The 13,121-nt window shown below is 40.4% G+C and overlaps 1 protein-coding gene across 8 annotated transcripts in view; it reads left to right on the top strand.

Moving 5' to 3' along the window:
• FHOD3 (formin homology 2 domain containing 3) overlaps nt 1-11,077 on the top strand; it is a 403,764-nt gene extending 392,687 nt beyond the window's left edge. For all 8 annotated transcript variants that reach the window (XM_075416738.1, XM_075416737.1, XM_075416736.1 and 5 more), the window contains one exon: nt 5,604-11,077. In XM_075416738.1, the coding sequence (XP_075272853.1) occupies nt 5,604-5,686 (83 nt within the window). In that variant the 3' untranslated portion in view covers nt 5,687-11,077. The remainder of the gene's footprint in view (nt 1-5,603) is intronic.
• The last annotated feature ends 2,044 nt before the right edge of the window (nt 11,078-13,121 follow it).

Genomic DNA, 13,121 nt, shown 5'->3' with positions numbered 1-13,121 from the left:
TGAAACACTTGTGTTAGATGGCTGGCTTTCTGTATCCCATTTCCTGCCTTTTTTTTGTCCTGTTCATTGTTAATGTATAGTCCGGTCTTGAAAACAGTGCCTAATGCTTACGTGCAGAGTCAGTTGTTGGTGAGCTGTATGTTCTTGATGCTTTACCTATTAATAGTGGAATCACTTCTGACTAGTGAAGTGGGAGAAATTATCAAAGAGATGGCAGCATGATTGCTTGTGATAGTAACTTTTTACAGTGGAATTCACAGAAGTCCTAAAAATTAGGGGTTTTTTGTCATGGAAGGCTTTCAAGGAAGGAGTTAAATATTCTTTTCTGCTTTGCTGTTGCGACTATGTAAATGATGATCTGTGAAATACATGAAATTGGAAACTTTAACAGTTTCAACTACATGTTAAATATTACTTTAAAACCAATACGTTCTTCATGCAGCCCAGCAAAGTTACTTTTTGTTCCCTATAACATAAGCCACCTGGAGATGAAACACAAGTTAAGCTTTCCTTACACAATGCCATTTTGTCCTTTTCCATTGTTAGTCTTCTCTTCATGTCATAGCCACCATAAGTTACACCTGGGATGACTGTGAACTACAGAATTTCTTGTTAGGAGACACTTGTGCCATCTACAAAGTGTCGACAGGACTCAAAGCAAAGCTGCAGGGCAATAATAATACTACATAATATGTTGCTTCCTGGAGCTTTCTATGTGGATGACCCAGATAAAGACCACATTTCAGTTAGCTATACTTCTTCAGAGAAGTGCTTGATAAAATCCAAAAATTCACCTACAAATCCCCATAAGAAAATCTCTAAACATAATGTTTTAGTAATTTTGTTAAGCATTTAGGCCTACTCTTATTAAGCAATCATATATGCATAATTAAACATAACTTACATAGAAACATAAAAACACAAATGCAGAAAAGGGTTAAATAAGACTATATGAGCAAGGCTGTCTGGATTGAACTTTTGAGTTGCAAATTGCCATTGCTGGACTCATTGGAATAAAGTCCAAAAGAATATGTTAAATGTAAATATATGAGAAAATAGACTGAGTGCGCAAGCTGGGTATGGATAGGTAACAGAAAATAAAATAAAGATACGTGAAATGAAGTGAGATGATGGAGCTGGCCTGAATTGCTTCTTACAGTCTGCCCTTCCTGCTGGATTTGGTGTGTAATTTACAGCCACGCAGAATTTCTTCTTTCCAAATCAGCAGCTAGCAGCTGCATTACTTTTGCAGCTACGACCAAAAGAAAGTTCTGTGGCTGCCACATCTTTTTGTAATAGGAATGCCGCTAATTCTGTGACTTCTTGAGCAGGAGAATGATCATATCTATTCTGCATTTCAAGTGACTTATCCATACAAGTGTAGACACACATTCCAAAAGCCATTGCAAATGCAAGAGTAAATGGCGCCAGCCAGACTGATCTTTACTGTTCATTGCATCTTAAAAAAAAAAAGGTAGGGGGAGCGGAAATTAGGAATGCTATTTGCTCTTTAAAAAAACAACCAGCTCCTAGATAATTATATTCTCTGACAAAGCTGCATTTAGGGAACTACCCTTCTTAAAAACATTCCCACTGTACTGTGAGGGCTGTGTATCTGTGTAGATTTTAACCCAACAGGCAGAGTCAAATTCATTGAGTTCATCATAAGCACACTGCATTCTGCTAGGATGTCAAATAAAATTCTGGATTTCCCAATTAACAAAGAATATCATACACTCTGACCCCAGAAAAACAACATTTAGTTTCTTGGTTATGGGATCTCAGCAGGCCTTGCTTGTGACAAGAGTAAAAGTTATTTTCTCTCTATGTTAAGTTTCTTTAGCAAATGTTTTAAAAATTGCTTGAAGAACCTAAAAGGTCATTTGAAAGTCTTATTTTTATTGTCACTGCCTCCGAAATACATTCCATAACTCAGTTTAATGTGATCTGCAGCAGGCCAAGTGTTTTACAAGCCAAGATATTATGTCTAGTCCAGTTAGAGACATGATAGAGTTCAGTGAAGAGGGGAGAGTGACGATCTAGTTTGAGAAATGTAATTTTGCAATGCTTGTAAAACATGGAAAGAAAATATCTCTGTGATTCAATTTTGATGACTGAACATGTTCATGACCTTTCCTAAGGTAAAGAAACCCAAATGAGCGCTTTATGAGGGAATAGATATGTCTGAGGACATCTGTTTAAAAGCATGTCAAGACAAGGTTCACCCACCTCCCAGAGTAGTCCCTTCTCCTGTAGATAACTTTCTCCTGGCTTCATCACTCACAAGCCTTCATAGTCCTCAAGCCAGTGCAGAGAATAGCAGGGCAGGAACTTGCTCTTGTGTTACTACCGATACTGCATCCATCCGCTGTATCTTCAGATAAGGAAAGGTACTGTGAGTAATTTGCAAGAATCCCCTCATTTGAGTCTGGACCGTGATTCTGTCAGCTGTTACCCTTGTTGATGGTGACAGCTTTAATCTTGCCATACCTCCTTGTTTTGCAGTGGCACAAAAAGCACAAACCAGGAATCGGCCTCTGTTGTATGGGTCCTACAGCAAAACCAAACCAGGGCACTTGTCCTTGTCACATGCTGCCTACACGTACTTCTTTATTTTCGGTCATCTAAGGGTTATACATGAGGTCCTCAGACTAAGACTTTAGTGTGTTTGATAGGTAGGTATCTGGAGATTCAGAGAGAAATCTTGCATATGTGAAGAAGACTCCTTAGTTTTCTTGATTTTTCATCAAGATAATTTCCACCATGGTATTTTAACTCCTGTTTATGACTTCTGAATATGAACTCCTGTAATTTTCTTCAGAGCGACCTGTATGTTTTTGTAAATCCATTTGGGTTTTCCTAGTAAACTAGTAGTCCCCTAAACAATTGTATTCTGCTTGGTGGAAGTTACAGAGGCACATGTTTCCCCTTCAGTTGTCTAGACAGAGTCTCAGCCCCAGGTATTGCTGCAGTAGTAATTCTAGTGACCGAAAAAAGGTTATTCCAGATTTATGTTGTCATAAATAAGATCAGAATTTTGTTTATTCGGGTACATGCCCAGCATTAGCAGAGCACCTCGGTTCCTATCAAATGTTTACAAACAGGAATAAAAATTTGCTTGTTCCCTCGCTCTTTCTGTCTTACCATCTGACAAGAAAAATAGCTTTGTTTTATTGTGGTTTTTGTGCTCAGTTTGCAAATGTGAGTGAGTGATTGTGGCTTGAGTGAGTTGGGGATAAGTGTAAAAGCAGTCATGAATACATTTGGTTTGACACTTCTGCAAAAGGGTCTAAAACATGGAAATTTGTTCTGCACTCAGTTTTCGGTTTACTTTTGCCTTCAGTGGGAAGATTTAATTTCGTCTAGACAGTGATTCTGTGAAAGTTCAGTCTCCTGTACGCATATTTTTTTTCCCTGATGATTGACAGTTTCCTTGGTTCAACAGTATAGCTGCTATGGATAATTCATGTCCACAGGGGAGGAATACTCTCTTAGGGAGTAATGTCCAATCCCACTTTGAGTCTAGTGACAGGAGTTTTGGTGGGTCTTTGATAAGCTCTTCTGAAAATCAATGAGTATTAGTCTGTGCTACCACCACTCTACTGTTTGGTGGCCAGGCTGGCCATGGTGCCGCCTTTGGCTGCATGTTATAGAGGGTACAGAAAAAACATGTTCAGGGGAGAGGCCGTGCAGGCAGCCAAGCAGGTGAACTGCACAGGGAAATCTTTGCTTTTAATGAGACACAAATGTTTCTACTGCAGCTTTCTTGGATTTATTCTTTCACTTCTGATACAGTTCATTTCGATACAGAAATAAGCATTAGGTGACTCACTGAGGCCTTAAGACCCTAAGGTATTTCATAGCTCATGTCTAGGAATGAACATTTGTCACCATGGACATTTGGATTTCAAATTCAAGAAGTATAAAAGGGGGCCAGTAATGAGGACTGACTCAGAAGTCCATGTTGGGTATCCTGTACCATGGAGACCAGAGCATTTTTTGAAGTGCCTTGCTCTTCCAGTAGTCTGTCTTAGTCTTAGCTTTATCTGCTGCATTTAACCTTGTGCTGCTCTAAGTTAAGCGTTGTTAAACTCGGAAGATGATGCTAATCAGTACTGTAGAAAAAAATCACTATTATAAAACACTGCCATGCAGACTCCTAGACGTATTTACTAAGTATCCTAATGCTATGGGAGAAAGGAGTGAGCCTTGAAGAAAAATTTTCAAGCAAGAGTTTGATAATGGAGGAACATTTACACATGTGGCCCTCCCAGCTCATTTGATTAATCTCAGCAACTGATGAAAGCGGTTTGACTATCAAACATAGAACATATTCATCCTACCTGCATGGTATCGTATGTTCAACTGTGCCAGATTTTCCCTTTCTCTTATCCTGTTGTTTTCTACATGGATCCATTCCCTCCTCTCGCTCCTGCTAGACCCTTGAGTGTGACCACCCAGTTTCAGTTACTGAATATCTTAATTTGTTAGAGGTCTTAATTGTGCTAGATGATAGCAATGCAAGAAGTCCCTACCACTGTTTGCAATTGGTTTCTCTAAGAGTTTCCTCTAGACTTCATTATTTTGGGGCTCTGAGTATATTTTGTTCAACATAAAGTCATTATTTACGCTTTGCATGCAGCTTAAACTTCTGAATGTGCATTTTGCACTTGAGGAGCATCAAAGTGTGGAATAAACACCCCATTTGAGTCTTTAACTAAAGCCCATTCACTTGAAAATTATGGCACCAGAAAAACTAGGAGAACAGTAATGCTCAGTGCGTGTAGTCACATAGTCACTTGTTTCTGAATAAAAAAGGCAATCACAAATTTTAAAAGTTTTATGTGGGGGCCAATGTTCAGAACTCTTCATAGAAAATTAAGAAACAAGATTCTGACCTAGATTTATCATTTAAATTCAACTAAAATTCTGCAGACTACTAATGGCAAAGACAACACAGATGGGGCTAGGATGGGAGAACATTACAGAAGAAAGGGGAGCGTGTATGAAGACAGTGTTTTTAATGATTTGAATGGATAAATTTTAATGATTTAATGATTTTAATGGATTGAACAAAATTTTCCCATGTTTCATCTTTTTACTTTCTGTGTTGGTTTTTTTTACCCCTTTAAACGGTCACATAGGATTTAATAGTGGTAAATTCAATAGAGCCCTATAAAGATCCAAAAGGTCTTTTAAAAAATCTGTATGTAACTATAAAATAATAGTGCAGATGATACATTCTATGAACTTAAAATCAACTGATACAATTTCAGAGGGAAAAAAAAAAATCTTAAAATGTGTTGGTATTTTTCTTAAAAGTTTTTGTTGACTAGATGTCAAATGACAGATGTCTTTTTGCCCGACTCTGTGGAGTTGCTGGGTACTTGATGCTCCCAGTGATTTGGCATAGGGCATTACGGAGTATTTCTGAACTTGAGGCCTGGAGTACATAGCAACTTTTGATTCAACTCAGCTTGCACGTTAACAGGATTTTTTCAGCTGAAAGTCTTATGTAGTTATCGCTTCTAATTGTTTGCATTTTCTTTGTTGTTTTGTGGTGTTTTTTTTTTTGCCTGCTTTTGGAATTCATGACCATCCAGTGAGAAGGACACTAAAGAGCGGGCTAACACCAGAAGAAGCCAAAGCACTGGGTCTTATCAGCACCTCTGAGATGCAGGTTTGACGTCCCAGAGGTGGCAACAAGAAGAGCCTTTCACCTGAAGCACACAGGCTGACAGCCCTTCGGTGGGGCATTGACCTGCCAGCCTCCTCTGCTGCTCCCAACATCCCATCCTCTGTTAGTTTGATTTTAATAAGCAACAAAAAGCGAAACCCCACAGCCAGGACACAAGAAGGCTGTGCCGCAGCTCAGCACGACATCCGGACAGTAACTGAGGAAGCGTGTGAGTGCTTGTAGGTGAAAGCATATGGCTTCTTCTCGTGGTGTGTTGATGTGGGTAAGAGGGGGCTCTCTCTTGAGTTATCTGTCGTTATGTGAGCTGTGTTTACTCTGGCTTTCCTTGTGCCCTGTTTTAGTCATTGTAAATGTATGGCATTTTGTTAATGCAAGGAACAGTCCTTAAAGAGGCAAAATAACTCCTGTTACAGCGACCCTAATTTTCCTGAAGCAGTTTTGTTAAGCAGAGATGCACAGTCTGTGCAGCCCTGTGGTTTGAGGTTTTTTGTTACTGTTTTGCCACCAAAGAATGTAAAAATGTATGTGTACCTTTGTATATGTACAGGATGAATGTGTGGACGTGTGTGTGTGTGTCTATACACATACAGTCATGGTGTGAAATCATGCTCCTGCTGAAGCTAGCTGGACCATGATTTTCACTCTGGGGCCTTACCGTTCCATCTGGACAGGAGGAAAATAATGTCTTTTTGTAGGAACTCAGTGTAATCAATGGGATTTACCCTGTAGGGCAGGAGATGGTCTGCAATACAAGTGGAAAGTTCAGAATCCTGAATTCACGTGTATTAATACACACTCATACTGTACATAGCAGCATGCACACAGAGGAGAGGACACAGAGTGCCTCCCTCTTGTTGAGCGATGGCTGTACTGTGCGTTTGTACAGTTTCTGAGAGATCTATGCCAACAATTTTACATACTCGATAAATGCATTCAGATGCTAAGATCAAGAAGTTTTGTTCACTTGCCTGTGCCCTTCATGCTGCTTTTCTCTGCTGCAAGATAATGTGGTGGTGATTTTATTTCAAATTAATGGTTCTGAATATGAAATGGCCCTGCTAAAAGCCTGCTGTCTTTTTGCTGTACTTCTTTTTTGTGATTATTCTTGATGCAAGTGGAGAGGGTAGCACAGTGAACACTCCAATATGTTTGCTCTTATCTCACTCTTTTGTAGCTGACTTTTATAACTGCCCTCAGCATGTGTGTTTGAAGAATCTTTAGTCAACTCATCTACCTTTACGTGGACAGCATATACAGCAGAGAAGATGAATTGAACATAGTCACCCTAGCCAGTGTTGAAGCATTTTGAAGAGAACTGCAAATAACAATAACATAAAAGGGAACTTTTTTAAGCCAAAGTCTGTATGTGACCAATTGATCCTTGAGGATGCACAAGATTATCTCTTTCCATTGCCTTAGCCTCTAAGATAAAGGGTGTGTCTGCACAGCAGTAACAGCTGAGGCTGACTTCAAGCTAGTTAACTGGAGAACTGCAGCAATTTAGTCATGGTAACAGGGTTCTATTTTGGCTGCAAAACACACTTGAAAAGTAGGGTGGATTAATAGTCTATGCTGGGCTCCTAATGCCATAGCTGTGTTGCTTCTGGCACCCAAGCTAGGTCAGGTACATCAACAAGTTACTCTGCTCTCATTAAGGACAGGATAATTGCTAAGATTGTTCAAGATAGTTGAACCAAACACAATAAACCTTTAAAATCTTGGTCATCCATCACATCGCATTGAGCACAGCATCCAAGTGATGAGAGAACCAGGTAGCTGACAACACTGCAATGAGATCTGTGGTGGAACATCCTATCTATGCTGTCCCTCTTTATCGTAATGTTTTATTCTTTATTTGCCATTGCCTTGGGTCTTCACATGTCAAAGTCTGTGGGTAAAAAGTCACTAATGAGCAACAGTTCTTAAGGATAGCATTGAGTTTGATCTGGTTTTCCCCTCAGCTTGTTAATAAGTGAATTGTACGATTAGGCAGAAGGCAGTAGTTGTGTAATTAATAAAATGCGTTGTGTATTTGAAAGCTGTGGAAAGGAGGAAGCTGGTTAGGAAACAGAAAGAAGTGGCATATAATTTCACTGTAAAATAAGCAAGATCTACGAGCACCTGCATTTTAAAGTGGATCTTTATGTGCTGCTCACCTTTATGGACTTAAAAATCTCTCTTAAGGATGTGTAGAACAAAGAAAAGAAGGTAATGGGGGTTTGTGGAGGTCTTCGAGGTCGGAAACAAGAGGAAGACACCCTGAATGTAATGGTTATGTTGAACTGTGATACTTGCTAAGTGATAAAAGAGGCAAAAATGAAATAAAATGCTGTTATGCTGACAGAGGTCCTATATTTGATTGGAGGGAGAAAATGAAACAAGTTTTTAAAACTGAATATTGTAATTAAAATATGCAAAGTAGGAGGCTCTTGGTAACCACTTGCTAACAGGAAATAAATAAATCTGTGTTTCACTTAGATGTAGTACAACATCTGTGTCTGAAACATAACATAGCTAATGAATTACTAATAGTTGGGCATATGTATTTTCCAAGAATTGTTCAAAAATTGTGCAAAACTTCATATGGTCCTTATCAAGGAGAAAATTAAATAATGGGGAGTGGGGGTTAGAACAAGTTCAGGAAAATAAGCCAGTTTCTTTCAGATTCTCTGGATGCAACTGTCTTACATGTGAAGCATATTCTTCCTTGTCTATTTTTCCATTATGTTTCTTTTTCTGTATTTTTGCCTGAGTTCCTGATGTCTATCTGTAAAACTGATACCAATTTTTCTGAAGGAGAACTTGGCCTTGTTTATGCAGTAGCGTACAGTCAGATTAATTCCACTGTCCTCAGTGTTTACTGCAAGAAGATGACTGAGCACAGTAACAATGCAGTAACTACAGAAAAGATTTCCATTTCGATTTATGATAAAAACGGGCAGTGGCCCAATGTGCTAATCTGTAAGATGGCAGCATTTCCTCCAGAGCCTGCTAGCGTGTCCTGACTGTGGAAATAACATTTGTTCCCCTTCACCTAACTAGTAGATTCCAGATTCCAAATGGAGGAATTGGTTATATTTGCATGCCCTTGTCTGTCTGTCTGATCAGGTTGTAACCTTCAGGTTTTGAGTTGCTGCCTGCCCCTCCATCATCAAAAGAGCTCACCAGGAGGATGTAACAGTTGTTTCAAAATGTGTGTGAGATACAGATTGGTTTTGTGACAAATATAAAGGCCTTGGAAACATGATGTAGTAACACATGTTCCCATTTCTTGCTTAGAGATCCATGAAGGCTGTTTTTAAACACTTGCAGCCATAACAACTACCTCTTTTCTGTTTCTCATAGTACCAGTCAGCTGCAAATGTAGTGCCCGGAGTTTTGTGTCTCCACCAAGCTCTTAGAGTTGCTGCTGGTGCTCTTTCAGCACCCATCTGCTGCCAATAACTCGTCTGGCCGTCTACCACCATAATGCCTTCCTGCTTTAGTTGCTGAGGTAAACTTTAGCATATGAAATGGCCACCAAAGGGAAGCTATCCTAATTTCTTTTCATCTCCCTTGGTGTTTAAAAGCAGACTGCACACAAATACTTTGTATTTCCTCGCTCCCAACTGAGGGATAACTTTCAGTAGCAGTTATGTGGCTGCGGTGAAGAAACACCCCCAGGAAATGCTGCGTGCCACAATCGAGAGTGCAAGATCCCTCACAAAAATTAAATTCGTCACTCTTCACCTTTCAGTAAGGCCAGGCACCAGGCTCATGGATTCCAGATGTTTTATAGCCCCTTGGCTGCTACATGTGAACCTTCTGTTTGATAGAACCCTGTCCATAATCCAAAATCAACAAAAAAATGGTGTTTAAATGAGGGTCTCTCTTGCTCCGATAAATACTGGAAACAGCATCAAAAGCGGTTTTCAAAATAAATTTCTTTTTCTCTTTTGACCCCCTTTTATTGTAAATATCTGTACTGATTGACTCTGTCAGCAAAACGTGGCATCAGATTTGTAGGTAGACAAGACTTTGGCTTTAGCTTAATAGAAAGTCACGTATGAATATCTAGATAAGAGTTCATTCCCTGATTTAACAGAAATGTGGAGTCAGAGTCTTGATGTGACTGAACAGCAAGGGCTTCCTGCAAGGTGCTCCATTCCCCCTCAAGGTACTGGATAATGCAGCAGGACAGCACCATAAATCCCTGGTGTGCTGTGCTCTGAACATACCCTGGAGAACGCTAAAAGCCACTGAGAAGTCGCAAGTGAGGACCACAGCATCTGCTGCAAACCTGAGGGGCGCGATGCTGCTGTGGGTGCGGTACGCGGCTCCTTTTGTCAGGCACCCACTCCGCACCGGCGTCCCCGGCAACTGTTGAAAATGATTTGCAAACACTTGAACGACATTCAAGGCCTGCCTTTCTTTTTTTTGAATGGGGCAGCAGCTGGCTAGCTGGCATTTCAGATGCGATCCCAAGAGGTTTTTGGCAAGCAGTTTAGTAGTTATATAGTAAGTAATTCAAGGAGTTTCAGAGATGTTGTATAGTTTTACGTTTACTCAAAAAAAATTAAAATTATTTCTAATTAGTCCATTTCACATTGAGTGGCAGATAGAGATATATTTTGTTTAATCACTATCTAATACAGAGGCTTCTGTGAAAGAAAAGGTTTATTTGTAGCATTGGGTGCATTTCTCCTTTTTAAAGACTGTCTTTGCGCGTATAGTGTCCTTTTTTTGTGAGCTGGGAATTGTAAAAAAGTGTAAAGTAGAAAAGGACGTGTTTCTTAGACGAAGGACAAATACTGTAAAATTGTGTAAATGTCACTACTCATGTTTTTTCGTGTTCTGTGTAGCATAGTGTAAAATAGGCTTTCCAGCAGTGTTATTCTGTGAATTGTAATTTAAAAACCAAGCGATGCGTGGTCAGAGATACTATTGACAGGTCCTTCTATTCGACTGAGTTTTTGGTTTCGTTTGTTGTTTTCCCATTTTAGGTAAATTTGTTTTATGTTCAATTTAATTGTCCATGAAACTGCATTTTTTGTTTCTGAGTTCTGTTTCATAAAGAACTTGAATTGCTCTTTAAGATTTTATTACACACGAAGCTCACCTACCGTTTGTATCGATCCTTCGAAGTTTTGTCACATTTAGTGTAAACCAGGGGGATTTTCTTTTTAACATACCCCTCATCTGCCTCTTCTCCCCCCACTTTCCCCACTTTACTGTCTGGAAAGATGCAGTCACACCTTTTTTTTCTTTTCTGTGCCATGCAGGGTCAATATGGAAAACCGACCACAGACCTGTGTCCAAAAGTTCTTGATATAAGTAGTTAAAAAGCTCACCTCTACAGCATTATGTAAACACATCTTGCAATAAAGCTTTATAAAGCACTGACTGGACTGGTTCTGGTTTTGTTGATGAAGCCAACCATGGGAGGTTTGGTGGGAAATGGGTGGGAAGGGGGATCGTGGGTTGTTTTTGTCATATGCTCTAAGTACCTGCAAAGCCACCATGAGGACCACAAAACGGCTGCCATTAAACCATCTGGGTGGGCTGATCATAAAAACCTGATCTTTTACCCCTTGTTTCACCGTTTGAGTCTAATTCCTGGTCTTGAGTGAAGAGATTGAAAATGTGTCTCTGGTTCTCAAGGATTTCAGTAATCTGGCCCTACAAATCCTCGCCAAACATTGAGGGTTCCTGCTTGCTGCCATTGGCTCGGAGTCGGTTCCTGTCTTAAAAATACTCTGTGCACGGAGCTCATTGCATAAAGGTATGAGATTTATAGAAGCAAATATAAATAAAATTAAAGACTACCTGCGTGCGGGGGAGCATTTCGGATTGCCTCTGCATCAAGACATGAAACTCTCGCCATGTCTGCCAGTGCTTCATAACTGTAAGAGCGGCCAGGAAAGGAGACGTGCCTTTAGCTTGGCTGAAGCACATTTCGTGTATCACCGTGGTGTGCAGTTTTCTGGTGGCCACCTATGAGTGTGCCTGGACAGGCAGTGGTCTTGCAATGTTCTCTGTTTGCTGGTGTCTGATTATTTTCTTGCAATTACCCAGCACTTGAGAGAGAGTCAGTTGACAACGGGACATCCCCGGCCCCACGGAGGGTGAGCCGTAGCCGAGGGACTCTTGCAGCTTCAGTGACTGCGATGAGGAGGGGGGTCAAAGTGACGTGTGGAAACTCAGAGTGCTCAGATTTCCGTGGCTAGTGCTGCAACAAGCTACTCACGAGTAACTGCTCTTTCGAGTTGCACATATAATAAGGTCAAACTACATTATTCACAGACAGCTACGCATGTTTACAGCGGCATCCTGGAAGGCAAAGTAGGTTAACTGAGAGTCCAAGAGAGAATTTTCACCTATGGTTTCTGAGATTGCAGAAGCTGATATAAAATGCTAGGTATGTAAGCCTCCATAGGGAATAACAGAAAAACACCACCTTCCTCCTTTTTAATTAGTTTTTAAAGTCATTTCAAATAAAAAAGGTGCCTTTTGGGATATGGCTGCATCCCTGAAAGAGCTGCTTAACATTCCAGATGCAATGGTGTAAAGTCTAGAGGATGAAAGGCCACTAGCCAGAAATGTGGTAATGCTTTTTAAAATAAATATATAAACCAAGTTTATTGGCCAGACACTTTTCTATCACAGCATATCCATTAGCAATTCTAAATTCCAGATGTGCAATGACAATGCGTACATATTTTTCAGACCTGGTGCCCAGTCAGAACTCATATGTTGTCACAGAGAAGCCCCTGGCCTGTAGTCAGGGAACGAGTAAGTATGCAGATTATCCATTACACAGCTGCAGGCGCTGGTTTATAGACTCTTCAGAACAGTGTGAGAACACACAACTAAAGAAAAAAAATACATTTTTTTCCAATTATAAATTCTCCAAGTTTTCTGATGGGAATGCAGTTTGGAAAAGGGAGAGTGCTGTTCTTAAAGCTTTACCTCTTGTGAGTTTCTTCGCAGGAAAGGAAGAATGACGGCTGTACTCTATTAGTCAACTATCTGATCAGACGGACCTCTGCTGGGAAATCCTGAAAGGAACACAGTCTGTGTGAGGTTTCATGCCAGTGAGGGCCTCTCTGCCCAGCTCTTCCTGGATGATGTTTGAGCAGGACTCATCTGTCTGTGGAGGTCCTCTGCTGAATGATACTGCTTTTGAGTTCTCAGGAGTCAGAGGAGGCTGTTCTCCTCCCCAGTGCACACCATTCTGCCGGCAAGCTCGCTCTCTTGCTTGAGCTGAGTCAAGAGCCTTTCATTTACTATTTATCTAGATCTATCTGGAAAACACTATGGAGCATGTCAATGTGCAGAAGACACGTACCAGCGCTGGGGAGTATGAGACCCTTTTGGTGTCCCAAATGGGACTCCTAGGTTCATGGGGCACATCCTGCACCATTACTTCTGCAATGATGACCAG

This window comes from Opisthocomus hoazin, chromosome 3, assembly GCF_030867145.1.
Source record: "Opisthocomus hoazin isolate bOpiHoa1 chromosome 3, bOpiHoa1.hap1, whole genome shotgun sequence".
Taxonomy (NCBI): Eukaryota; Metazoa; Chordata; class Aves; order Opisthocomiformes; family Opisthocomidae; genus Opisthocomus; species Opisthocomus hoazin.
The sequence above is the reverse complement of the archived record's forward strand: the minus strand, read 5'-3'. Positions and strand labels throughout refer to the sequence as shown.